Source organism: Gopherus flavomarginatus, chromosome 5, assembly GCF_025201925.1.
Source record: "Gopherus flavomarginatus isolate rGopFla2 chromosome 5, rGopFla2.mat.asm, whole genome shotgun sequence".
NCBI classification, from domain to species: domain Eukaryota; kingdom Metazoa; phylum Chordata; order Testudines; family Testudinidae; genus Gopherus; species Gopherus flavomarginatus.
In genome coordinates, this window is record NC_066621.1 from 11,263,220 (window position 1) to 11,277,013 (window position 13,794).

The following is a 13,794-nucleotide window of genomic DNA, read 5'->3' on the forward strand; positions in this document are numbered from 1 at the left end:
ACGCCATGCTCCCCCACTATCCTAGAATGCCATCCGGGTTGGGCTGAGCTTGCTGGGAGCACAGGAATTGGCTGACTGTATCTATATGTTGTGCACATAACCTCCCAGATTCTCCCCAGTAAGCTGGATCTCAACTCTGTGGCAAGAGTCCGCAGCATTCTGGGGTAGCAGGTAGGAAGTGAATGAAGTAATTGTTACACCATGCACCTGGGTGGGTCAGCAACAGCCAGAAACAAATTTGGAACTGCTACATCCAAATACATAAGCCTCTATTGCCCACGCTAAAAGACCTAGCTCTGTTAGCTAGAGCTGCAGCAGGCTCATAAATCATAGTTGGAGCATGAATTGCTGGCTTGAGAAGGCTAGTCCCCAACCCCACTCCTTCTGCACCATCCCACTACGGCTGGAGGCCAGACCCCCCATCGCAGCTGCTGGCCCCTGCCCCAGGCTAATACTCTCAGCCCTGGAGTGCTGGGTAGGCCAGCAGTGTGGACCCAGCCCCTGCAGCCGCCCAGCCCCAGTCAGCACGGCCCTAGCCCCAGAGTGCCAAGAGAGCAGGCAGTGCAGCCCCAGCCCTGAGGGCCACCCAGAGGATTCAGGGGGGCTGGGGCAAAGCAATTTCACGGGCCCCTTCCATAAAAAAAAGTTGCAATACTAGAGAATACTATATTCTCGTGGGGGCCCCTGTGGGGCCCAGGGCCTGGGGCAAATTGCCCCACTTGCCCCCCCCCCCAGCAGCCCTGCCAGCCCCCTCCTTCGCACACATCCCTAGAGTGCTGGGAGGATGAAGAGACTCCAGCACCAACCCCAGCCTGAGCCAGGGCCATGGCACAGGGGAAGAGCCGCCCGCAGAACAGGAAGCAGGAGGAGACTGGGCGTGGAGCATGGACCAGGCCACGCCTGGCTGTTTGGTGAGGCTAAGCCTCCCCCAGCCTATGATACCCACCACCCACGTGTCTCTCAACCTCAGCTGAGTCACCAGTGGAGGAAGACAGAGCACCACCCTGTGTGGGAGTGGGTTCTAATGTTACTTATATGAACATGCATGTCAGTGTATTGAACAGTGGCCCCACATTTTCAGTGTTCAGCTTGGCATGGCTTTTGGAGTTAACAATGCTGACCTCATGTGAGACAATTGCTGTGAAGGTCTGTGAAGCTGGAGAGGAACCAGTTGTGGTTTATAGTGACCAGGGAGCTAGTTTTGATTGTGAGTAAAGCACATTAGCTGGCTCTCCAGTGGAACACTGCACATTGCTGACAAAATGTTAGTTACTCTGAAACAGAAGGATACCCCACAGAAATGAATAGGATGAGTTACCCCTCTCAGAGCAATTGTTTCAAGCTGTCTGCAGACTCAGGAAGATGTTTGGTTCATATTTTCAAGGGTTTCTTCTCTGCCGTTAGCACAATTTTTTCAATGGAAACTGAGACTTTGTAACACTATTCTGTGGAATATGATGGATTCCATGTCATAGTCTGCTGCCAAGGAATACACAGAGCCCAGGTCATACAGAAAACATTTTTTAAACTAAGATGGGCCTGAACCAAAACCAAGTCGAAATACACCTGAATTGGTTTGGGGTGGAGGGAAGAGTGTGTGTTAAGAATCCAAGTGTTGCAGAAGAGCCCTATTTTAACAGAGGGCTGTGAGTAAAGTAACCACTAGGAAAGTAAAATGTTTCTTTCCAGGAGACATTTCTCTCTCTTCTGCTTTGTGGTTGCACCTATGATAAATTGGTAAAAACTTGCACTCGTTACTGGACACAGTACTCCAGTTGAGGCCTACTCCATGCTGATTAGGCCTCAATTGGAGTATTGTTACCAGTTCTGGGCATCACATTTCAGGAAAGATGTGGACAAATTGGAGAAAGTCCAGAGAAGAGCAACAAAAATGATTAAAGGTCTAGAAAACATGACCTATGAGGGAAGATTGAAAAAAATGGGGTTTGTTTCGTCTGGAGAAGAGAAGACTGAGAGGGGACATGATAACAGTTTTCAAATACATAAAATGTTGTTACAAGGAGGAGGGACAAAAATTGTTCTCCTTAACTTCTGGGCTTAAGCAATGCACTTAAATTGCAGCAAGGGTAGTTTAGGTTGGACATTAGGAAAAACTTCCTAACTGTCAGAGTGGTTAAGCACTAGAATAAATTGCCCAAGGAGGTTGTGGAATCTCCATCATTTGAGATTTTTAAGAGCAGACTGGACAAACACTTGTCAGGGATGGTCTAGGTAATACTCAGTCCTGCCTTGAGTGCAGGGGATTGGACTAGATGTCCTCTCAAGGTCCCTTCCTGTCCTATGATTCTAACCTGGCACAGGTCTGAGCTGATGGCCTACAGATGAAAAGTTCCATATTCAATTATCAGTACCTAAACCTATTACCCTACTACCTCGGCCACAGTATCCAAGAATGTACAAATAACTGCTAGTCCAGACAGTGGGATTTAGAAAAGCATGGCTTAGTCTGAGCTATTTCCTACTACTCCAACTACTCCCATATCATTAGGCCTGGGGTACATTACAAAGTTATGTCGACATAAGTGTCAGGGTTCCCCCAAGACCTCTTTCACTCGGTTCCCCAAGGTCTTAGTTAAACTCCAGTCTTCTCACTCAGATTTCCCTATCTGGCATACAGCAAAGCAACCCTGAGTTGATTGGACTTATACCTTCCCCCCTACTCTTCAGTCTAATCAACTCAGCGTAGCTTTGCTGTATGCCAGATAGAGAAACCAGTAAACTGCCTTGCATCGACCTATTTGTGCATAAGTCTACATTCAAATTTGTCTCCGACTGATGTGAGAGACACAGTAACACCACCTCCCCAAATGGCACTGAGCCAGGATTGACCTAATGAGGTCAATGTAGTGAGAGTGTAGGCACTGCATGACCTATATTGCCCCAACAATCCTCCAGCAATTGTCCCATAATGCCTAGCAGTGACTGCTCTGGTCAGAAAGGTGAACTCCACTGCCCAGGGGTCGTGGGGCCCAGAAACCACTCCTTCCCCCACTCTCATGCACCTGTGGATTTTTGAAATGCCTTTTCCTGATTGCCCACCTTGGTGAGCCTGCCCAGCAGTTCCTTGGTTGCGTGCTGGCTCCATGCTCCAGATGCACTCCTGTCAAGATCTCCTGTGCCTACAGGGAGATGGCACAGCTACAGCCCAGCTGCAGAAACGTGTACATTTACAAAAAGATTGCACCAGAGAGGCTGGCAAAGGAGTATGACAAGGACCAGCAGCAGTGCCACTTGACAGTGAAGGAAGTGTGGAAACATATCATTAGGCCAAGGAAGCCAACTGTTTATCTGGTGCTGAGCTGAAGACCTGTTGCTTTTACAACAAGCTGCATGCCGCACTTGGCAGAGACGTCACAAGCACTGTGGATACCTCTGTGGGGCCTGAGACAGAGACCCCTGCCATTAACAGCAAGGAGGAAAAGGAGGGTATCCCTGTGTGATTCACTGCTGTCCCACCATACATTGTCAGCGTTTCCCAAAAGACAGGGCCCTGGATGGTGGTGAGTCGCACACTGGGATACAGCCTACCGCAGCTGCACCGCTCTGTGCACAGACACAAGTGCTCTTGCTGAGTACACACTGTGCCAGTGCAAGGAGCCAAGTGTGCACATGCACAAGTGACACACTAGCTGCAGCAGCTTTATCAGCTTTCAAAAGATGCATCAACTAAAGTGTGTGGTGTAGATATAGCTTAGTGAGGCTGTTCTTGTTATTAATCGTGTTTATCACAGGCGTGCCTAAGGACCTGCCAAGAATGGGGCCTCCGGTGTCAGGTGCTGTACAGACAGAATTATACAGTAGTAGCTGGTCCCTTCCCTGAAGCGCTTACAATCTAAATAAACCAACAAGCCAGCGGGTGGGGGAAGGTGCAGAACACACCAGCAGAGTGAACAGTGTGATGGCAGCAAACAGCATATCAGTTCCACAAGATTTTATTTTGGGGGGTGAGTTCACTAAGGAGGGAAACCGCTAAATGGAAAGAAAAGGGAAGAAACAGGAAGGAGACAGGACAGGCGAGAAAAGGGTCAGAAGGGTAGTTAGGTATGGGGTGAAGAGACTGGGAGGCCTGGAGCAAACAGCCATTCAGCAGAGGGCAGAAAAAACACAATCAGAACTGTAGAAAGTTCTCAGAACCTTCTTGGCTGGTTCTGCTCCCGCCCGCTGGGCTCCGGCTGGCTTCTTTCTGCAGTTTTCTCCTCAGACCACATGGCAGAGGTTAAGGGAAGCACCTCCTAGTGGCCCCACATTGAGGGGGGTCTCCTATGTACAGTTCTGGATCTAGGAGAGTGTCCAGAGGATGGGATGTTCTTAGCTGGGCCCCATTTTATCCTCTCCCCTCTAGTGCAACAGTCCTTGTGGTTCTATTCAGTGTGAGAGGTGGGGGACTTCAGACTGAGTGACATGCTGGAAGTCTCATGCTGCCAGGACTAAAACGTCCTCACAATTTCTAAACATTATCGATGAAAATTTCCTAACTCAGAAAAGTGTTGCCTCCTACATGGGGGAATTCTATACTAGACCTCATCTTGACAGATCATGAGGAATTACTCACAGACCTAAAAATGCCCAGGGGTTGCTTGATCACATTTGTTGTGTGCAAACAGAAATAAAGTCCATACCAGTAATATATCTACTTGGTGCTTTAAAAGAGCCAATTTCACAAAGCTGAAAACAATTATGAGGCAAATCAAATGGTAAAGGATTTGAACAGAAAAATGTGAATGATCATTGGGAAGTATTTAAGAATATTTCACTAGATACCCCAAAGTACACCATCCCACAGCTGAGAGAGGTAACGACGATGTTAAAAAAAATCAACCAACCCCGCCAAAATAATATATAACACACAGGAAAAAGGAGAAGTTGATGGCAATGAATATAAAGCAATGAATATATACTAGAAGTTTGGAATGATAGAAAACTGATAAGGGAAACAGAAGGTCACAGGGAGAAATCTAGGGCGTGAAGAGTAAGGGAAAATGAGGAGTCTTTTAAGTATATTAGGACAAAAAGAATCCTAACAATGGCATTGATCTGTTATTAGATGGCACTGGTAGACCTGTCAATAATAATGCAGAAAAAGCAGGATTGTTCAATACATTTTCTGTTCTGTATTTAGGAAAAGCCTGATGATGTATTCATATCGGATGACAGAGATGATATACTTTCTGTTCCAACAGTAACTCAGGAGGACGTTACGCAGCAGCTATTATAATTTTAGACAGTTAGACATTTTTAAAAATCAGCAGGTCTGGCTAACTTGTATCTGAGAGTTTTAAAAGAGAGAGCCGAGGAAGGCACTGGATCATTAATGCTGATTTTCAATAAATCTTGAAACACTGGGGAAGCTCCAGGGGACTAGAAGAAAGCTAATGTTGTGCAAATATTTAAAAATATTTAAACAAGAAGACCCAGGAAATTATAGGCCTATCAGCTTGATTTCAATCCCAGGCAAATTAATGGAACAGCTGCTATGGTATCTGATTAATAAAAATTAAAGGAGGGTAATATAATTAATGCCAATCAACATGGGTTTATGGAAAATGCATCCTGTCAAACTAACTTGATATATTTTTGATGAGATTACAAGTTTGGTTGATAAAGGTAATGGTGGAGATGTAATATATTTATAAGGCATTTGACTTAGTATTGCATGACATTTTGATTAGAAAACTAGAAAGGTATCAAATTAATATGGCACACATTAAATGGATTAATACTTGGCTAACTGATAGGTCTCAAAATGTAAACGGAAAGTCATCATCGAATGGGTGTGTTTCTAGTCGGGTCCTGCAGAGATCAGTTCCTGACCCTACACTATTTTAACATTTTTATCAGTGACCTGGAAGAAAATATGAAATCATCACTGATAAAGCTTGCAGATGACTCAAAGATTGGGGGAATGGTAAATAATGAAGAGGAAAGGTCGCCGATACAGAACAGTCTGGATCACTTGATAAGCTGGCTGCAAGCAAACAATGTGTGTTTCAATTTGGCCAAATGTAAAGTAAAAAAGTAGGGAACAAAGAATGTCAGTCTTACTTATAGGCTAGGAGACTCCATTCTGGGAAGCAGTGACTCTGAAAAAGACTTAGGGGTCATAGTGGATAATCAGCTGAACATGAGATCCCAGTGTATTTGCTGTGGCCAAAAGGGCTGGAGGGAGTGCTAGTGGCTCTGCTGAATACAGGATGTGGTAAATACTCTTATCTGGTCACAGATTGTGGGAGAAGAAGAAGATGTAGTTGTGTCAAGTATCTCTGAATAGGAGAGTTTCCTCTTCTGGCTGTGTTTTCAAATAATCTTCTCAAATTAGTAGCACTAGCCCCTGCTCCGTAACATACTTCTCTGGACCATGCATAACTTTAGTGTTGCCAGGAAACAAATGTAACAAATAACCCATATATGTGAGTACCCAACATGTGTTCACACATCATGCATTCATGCACACCCTTCCTTCAGCACCCTGGTTGTTTCACAGTCTATCCTACATGTGTGCGCACGCACACACACACACACACACACACACACATCTATCCATATCAAGCTGCTGAATGCAGCATACTGCAGCATAAAATAACATGAGACGAGGTCATTCTCAGCAGACAAAGAGGAGTGTGGGTTTGTCCGTACTCAGTTTTACTTATAGCTGGGCAGGTGAGCGAAACATGTATCTATGCTGCCCTCCTGGACCGGGGAAAACTGTTCTAGCTGAAATTGCTGCTTGTTCTGCAGACGGCTGGACATGGGAATTTCTGCAGATTTGGATGCTTGCTGTGTTTATTTATAAGCTAATTCCTCCTTGCCCTCCGCTTTCTCATTGCCAGAGTAGAGTCCATGCTCTAGGAGCACACAGATAGTATGGCTAGATAATGTGTGCTTTGACTTCTTGTGTGTGTTCATTGCAAGCCAGGACTGTGTCTTTGAATGAGGCTTATTCTCAGCGTAAGTAGCCTCATTCAAAGGTATGTTTCCCCAATCCACAAGGGCCTGAGCCTAAACCTATTGATGTCAATGGACTGGATATGCCTGGTGTTCACTAGGGACCTGCTCCATTGGCTTTGGTGGGCTTTGGACCAGAGCCCTAGCTAACCTCAGTCACATCCCAATGCAGCAGATAACAGCCAGATTAATGATCATCATGTCGACTGTAATTTCACTAAGCAGAGTTCTCCTCTGAATTACACCTGGGTCAATGAGGAGTGATGCCACTGATTTCAGTGAGGTTACACCCAGGATCAATTTGGCCCAGTGTCTGTTTTTATTAAGCACACTGTGCAGAAATATCTTTGCTTTTTCTTTTTATCTCCCTCTCCCCCCCGCCCGGAGTTTTCATACCACTTAAGATTCTGGGTTGATTTCACTTCCACAACATGGGTTCTGGTGCCAAGCTATGTCAGCTTTGAGACAACAGTCATTTAAGGAAGTGAACATTGTACACGTTGCCTTCCAAAGATTATGTTTCATGCCATTCTTTTTATTATAGCATCATTTATTATTTACATTAGGACGACAAAGTTATTCCCCTGATGAGTGAGCAATATAATATAGACCATTACAATGCAAGCAGTGAAAGGTCAGGCTTGGTAGTGGGGTCAGAGGGCACTGGAAAGGAGCTCAAGGGTGGACCCTGACATAGCAGAATCACTTGGGCTGCATTTCTGTTTTTTACAGGGCACTTTTGGAACCTGGATAAAAGTTTGGAATTTATCATTGTTTTCATCTTGCCATTCTGCCTTTCTTCTGTGGTTTCTATTTGCCTATTCTGGGGTAACATGTGCCTATCTGTATTTCTGAGAACTCAGTTACCATGAAATACAAATTTAAGGGTCACACAAATGCTTTCCCATAACAAACTCCGATACTTTCAGCTTAGTTTAGTTATTCTCTCTCTCTTTCTCTTTCCTAATTCCATGCTGCCTTTTCTCATCACTTCTTTCCTCTATCCATGAACAGCGCTGGCTCATTCTTCAGCAGTTTCGTGGTGGGGAGATAACTTCCTGCACCTACATACCATGGTGACAGTGCAGACTAAGAATCTGAAGAACTGAAAGAACTGTGCATTGTTCTCTGAATATGATGAGTCTTGAACTCATTCTGATGTCTAGCACTAATGAATTCAACAGCCCAGGGCCTTCCGTGGAAAATGTTTTGCCTCTGCATTATGACAGGACCATCCTAGTCACAGCAGTGTCCCAAGGTGCACAGCTGTTTCAGAAGGTCAGCAGTGCGGGTCGGGGATCTCCAAGACAGCTGGCCCCCCGCCCATTCAGAGGTTTAGTTGAAGATTAACACATAAGGAGCTGAAAGTCAAATGGGGAGCTGCAATCAAACAGAACATTCTGGTGACTTCCTCTTCACTGCTTCACTTCCTAAGAAGAGCAGAATTTGCTTATCTAAAGTCACATGTGGTTGATTTGACATGGGTAATTCTGAAAAAAGAAAGTGTTCACAGCTCTAATATAGAGTCATTGGGAAGTGACAACAGCTAGAGCAAGTGAAGGCAGGTAGCTTTTTGGCTGGGTTGCTACAAGATTTCAGACCACTTCAAAAGAAATGTCCAGAGAGCTTAAAGGAGATTGAAGGAGCCACAGAGACGTTCTGGCATTAACAAGGAGAAATCACAAGAGAGGATCACATGGCGTGGATATCCAGGTGCCATTTACTCTTGTACAATGCTATGGAGGGGTAACAGCCAGTTAACTGCATGATTCCATGGGGACGTAAAGTTCTGCACAGTTCTGTAGTTATTGTGAGGAAAGTCACTGAGAGAGCTGAGTTTTACTGTCATTGTGAAAGAAAAATCCCATTCAAGTTTGTTTGTGTTGGCATCTTCCTCCTTCCCTCCTGCCCTTGAGCCTGCAGAGGAGACACCCTGCTATTCACCATGACAAACAGTAGCTTGACTCTAAGCAGCCTGGATGCCGTTTACATCACCATCGAGTCCGTTATTGGGATATCTGCGACCGTGGGCAACATCCTGGTCATCTGGGTGGTGAAGCTGAACCCAGCTATTCAGACAAATACCTTCTACTTCATTGTCTCCCTGGCGCTGGCCGATATAGCTGTGGGCATCCTCGTCATGCCGCTGGCCATCGTGGTGAGCCTGGGAGTCGTCATCCACTTCTACTCCTGCCTCTTCATGTGCTGCCTGTTGGTGGTTTTCACTAATGCCTCCATCCTGTCTCTCCTGGCTATAGCGATCGACAGGTACCTGAGAGTGAAGCTGCCCACCAGGTGAGTCAGTCTGTTTAGTTGTTGCATTTTCAAGTTATTGTTCATATTACACAGAAGTTCAATTAATGCTCTAACGTTCCTCTGGGTCTCCACACCCCAGCTCAGACCTAGATGCACGCTCCTCCCTCTCCCCCAGTGCTCATACCCCCTATCTCACACCTGCCCTGCAATACTGAGGTTTTACTCTACCCTGCCTCAGGATTGGGGGACCGACTAAATGACCTTTTGAGATCACTTCCAGTCCTACATTTTTATGGTTCTGTGTTGACAGATGCTCCCTGCTCCCACATCTTTTGAAGTGGCTTCTAATCAGGCAAGTTTCTGAAGCAGTAAACTCACTTTAAATGTATGTTTGAAAAAGAGAAAGATTCTCTCTTTGTAAAATCAATTTAAGAGCCGTTCTTTGGGGGCAGGGACTATCTCGTAGCTCTGTGTTTGTACTGCAGCTAGCACAGTGGAGTCCTGATCCTGTTTGGGGACCCTAAGTGCTACTACAATATGAAAAATAAGTATTAATTATTGAATTGCCCATAGGCATCAGAGAGCTGCGGGGATCATGGTGAAATATGATTTCATCCTTCAGTTATTTTGTTGAGTGCGTGACCTGATTTTTATATTATTTCTGTGTTTGCTTATTTTGGGGCTAATCACTTCAAATACTCCCATCAACATCAGCACTGGGTCAAAATGAGAAAGGGGCACAGAATGAACAGCAAGTTCTAATAAGAAGATTTTATAAAAACACACCTTTTTTCTATAACTTGAGTGGCCAAGTGCACGCATAAAACACTCCCCTTCCCTCAAAAACAACAACAACATGGCACAGGGTCAGACAGTACATGGTCCTGGTGTCATAACTGGGTCTACATTTACCTTAATTGTGAGGTCAACTTTAAGAAGCGAGTGAAAGTTCATAAAATATCACCAGGACCTGTAACAACATATGTGTATGGGGAGACAGAAAAACTGCATAAGTCTAAACTAAAAAACCTACAGATATAATTAAGGACCTTGTTAAGATTATGCCTGGTAAACAAGAGAAGTGTGGGACCAGTAATCAATGAACCAAAATTGGTGGGTCAGAAATTAAGTCTAGGACATTGAGGGGGTGGGGGGAAAGCTGGCTACTGTGACACTGTCTGACTAAAAGATGAAAGAAGGGTTAGGAGTGAGCTTCACCATGACGGCTGCCTGCCCTGCTGTCTCCTGGGTCCCCGGACTTCCTTCATCCTAATCCTGACAGATGTTGTGACCAAATCGGGCCATGAGAGAGGGACCCAGATAACATTGCGCTACCTCCATCAGCTCTGACTAAACCCTGAACACCATCTAGGATGTAAGACTTTGACATACCTCACTGCTCCCCAAGATGTCCTTTTCTTTCCGCACCCTGATTTCTTCTCTTTCCCATGTTTCTTCTTTTGTCTTCTGTTTAAGAGTCTGGCTCAACCAGCCAAGACTGTCTATTTTACAAGACTGGTGTAAGCCTGTGACCAGAAAGAGGCAGCTAAAAGCAATGCCCTCAAAAGACCAACACTGGTACAAGTTTATCAGGTCTCGGCAGTGAGAGTCAACACCAGAGACAGAAGTTGCATTTTCTATCTTTGCCGTTCTTTTCTATCCCCCTTTGTGCGTGTTTGTTTTGTATTGTCCTCTGGGAAGTGAGACTGAAGTTTAACAACAGCATCTATGACAGATCCAGTCCATCATAACTAACATCTTCTCTTATCCCAAAACGACAGTTATTACCACCTAAGATATTGTCAGATGGGAAGGGGGAAAGGGGTTCTTTCTCAAAACTCACTCCAGTGAAAAGGAAAGGGTCAGGATGTTGGTAAAATAAAAGCCTGACAATGCTTTACATTTCAAAGGTTTTCACTGTTTTTTAATTCTTTTCTGAATTGTTAATAAAAAAGTTTAAAAGACTTTCAATAGTGTGTTTGCCGTGTTGCTAAGCAGGCTGAGGTCTCTGTTTACCAAACCCTGAACCTTGTTTAATATTGGGCAGTGACTGGGTCAGTTTAACACCTTTGACTGTTGGGTTTCTTTTTTTCCCATCTAAATTAATACATCAGGTCATATTTCTTTGAGCAAAGGCCCTACATCAAAAGGTTCCAAGAGTAGAGAAATAGTGTAGTCTGGAGGAATAGTGTAAATTACAATATGAATGGAGAGGTCCTTAAAGGAAAGCTGGAAGGTAGCCAGCAGAATCAGCTGTTGGCAATGCCAATTATATCCTTGCCTCAGACACGCTGAGATCAGCACCAGGCCAGAAATGCGGCTATCCAAAGCAGGCCAAATGGTAAGAGACAGACTTGGTTAAAACTAGTTAATCATTTCACATATAGTACAAAGTACTGGCAATAAGATACTTTGCCCAAAAGACAGCCGAGCACTCAAGTCAGCCACAAATGAACCTACAGCCCTTGAAAGCATGAGTGTTTGGATGCTGCTTCACTGTCGCCAAAGAATCACATCTAACAGAGTTGGTGTTTTTCAGGTACAGAATAATCACCACAAAGAGAAGAATTTGGATGGCTCTTGGAATTTGCTGGCTGTTGTCCTTGCTGGCAGGATTTGTCCCCATGTTCGGATGGAATCAAAGGATTGGCACAGAAAGGCACAGTGAACTCAAGTGTCAATTCGTTTCTGTGATGAGAATGGACTATATGGTGTATTTCAGCTTCTTTGCCTGGATCCTCATCCCTCTGATCCTCATGTGTGCGCTGTACATCGAGATCTTCTACATTATCCGCACAAAACTAAGTCAAAGTGCAACAAACACAAATGCAGGAGTGTTTTATGGGAAGGAATTCAAGGCAGCCAAATCTTTGGCCCTCGTCCTCTTCTTGTTTGCGATTTGTTGGCTGCCTTTGTCCATTCTAAACTGTATCACACATTTCTGTCCCAACTGTCTCATCCCGCGGCATCTATGGTACGTGAGCATTCTGCTATCTCACTCCAATTCAGTCATGAACCCCATTGTCTATGCTTGCAAGATAAAGAAGTTCAAAGACACTTACACTCTTATTTTAAGAACCTATGTCCTGTGCATGAGTCCAAAGCCTGTCAGTCCTAGCATGGAGAAAACATCAGAGTGCGACCCAGTGACCCCTTGATGCCAACTGGCAGAGGGTCCAGGGGACACACATAAGATTTTACAGGGATTCCCTGGGTCACATATATGTATAATAATTCACCAAAGGATGGCAAATGAAGTCTCTACCGAGAGCCAGTAGCCCATTGATCACCATAACCATTGCAATATGTATAGATGGATAATATTTAAGGAGTTATGTATCTATATTGAAAATAATGTTCTTAAGGTCTTGGAGTCAAAGCAGATCATATACCTCGGTAATGTTCCTTTCAGACAAGTGGTAATATCTCCCTGTCTGGTCGTTTGTGTATTGTGTAGTGCGTATCTCACAATGTATGCCTATTTGCATATTGAGACAGGTGCTAATTAAGAGACTGTGAAAATCTACGAGAGGAAATTTATAGGAAGAAAACACAGCAGGAGAGTGTCCTGCTTATAAATAAAGACAAATCTTGGTGTGCAAAGGGACACACTGAAACCTTCACCTTGGAGGCAAACTGACAGCATGCATATCTCGTGCAAGGGAGGGGTCACAGCCAGCCTGGCTGCAAAGTGCTGCAAGGATTTTTGGATGAGTAATACTCTACTAGCCAGGAGAATATTTTGATAATTAAGTCTAGGCTCTAGAACGCATGCTATGATTTTATTCTTAATGAAACCATTTGTTTCCAATATTTCTACATGCTTCTACCCAAATTGTTATGCTTTGTTAAATAAACTTGTATTTGATTTAACTATAAACAAATCTCAGTGCTGTGTGTTCAGCAGAGTGGTGCTCTGAAGTGGGACTGGTAAACTGGCTTGTACCATTTCTTTGGAAGCAGCAAATCTGTGAATACTGTGAGTGTCCAGTGGCTAGTCACTCCAGGGAGATGTTCAGAGGTTGGAGCGTGCCTGTTGCTAACCTGCAGAATGACAGCAGGGCCTGCAAGGCCTAGAGGGGAGCAATTATGTTGCCCATGGCCAGTGGAGTTGGGGAGCTGACCCCCAGCAGGCACAGAGAAGGCTTCCTCACGCTAAGGGCAGATGATTGCAAGGTGCCTCACAGTTCTGGGTACCCCCAGGAAGAATCACACAAAGCCGTGGTCATAAATCAAGAATGGCTATTGAATTATCTGGGTAAATTATACTCACATAACCTAAACAAACCGATAACCCTGCTGCATTAACAGGCTCTGGGAGAAATACAGGCTCTGAGTAGTCTGCTCACTCATTCTACATGTGCTGGAGAGAAAGGCTTCACCAGGAATACAAAGGTAGCAGGATTAGTAGAATCTAATCCAAACTCAGCCATGTTATTCTAAAGCACATTGTCTGCGCCAGCGATTAGCTTATGGGTTTTAAGGCCAAAAAAGAATCATTGTGAGTATCTAGTCTGGCCTCCTGCAAAATACAGGCCATAGAACCTCACCCAATGATTCCTGTAATTAGCTTAT

General features: G+C 44.6%; 1 protein-coding gene across 1 annotated transcript; it reads left to right on the forward strand.

Moving 5' to 3' along the window:
- Positions 1-8,438: 8,438 nt before the first annotated feature.
- ADORA3 (adenosine A3 receptor) lies at positions 8,439-13,038 on the forward strand. Its single transcript, XM_050954369.1, has 2 exons — positions 8,439-9,258; positions 11,759-13,038. Exons 1-2 carry the CDS (start codon positions 8,909-8,911, stop codon positions 12,375-12,377), a joined length of 969 nt encoding a protein of 322 aa, XP_050810326.1. The 5' UTR covers positions 8,439-8,908; the 3' UTR covers positions 12,378-13,038.
- The last annotated feature ends 756 nt before the right edge of the window (positions 13,039-13,794 follow it).

What these genes read in the sequence shown, in the direction of transcription:
- ADORA3 (XM_050954369.1), top strand. Translation starts at nt 8,909, where the DNA reads ATGACAAACAGTAGCTTGACTCTAAGCAGCCTGGATGCCGTTTACATC. An exon ending in AGAGTGAAGCTGCCCACCAG is followed by an intron (nt 9,259 to 11,758) that starts GTGAGTCAGTCT and finishes GGTGTTTTTCAG; the next exon opens with GTACAGAATAATCACCACAA.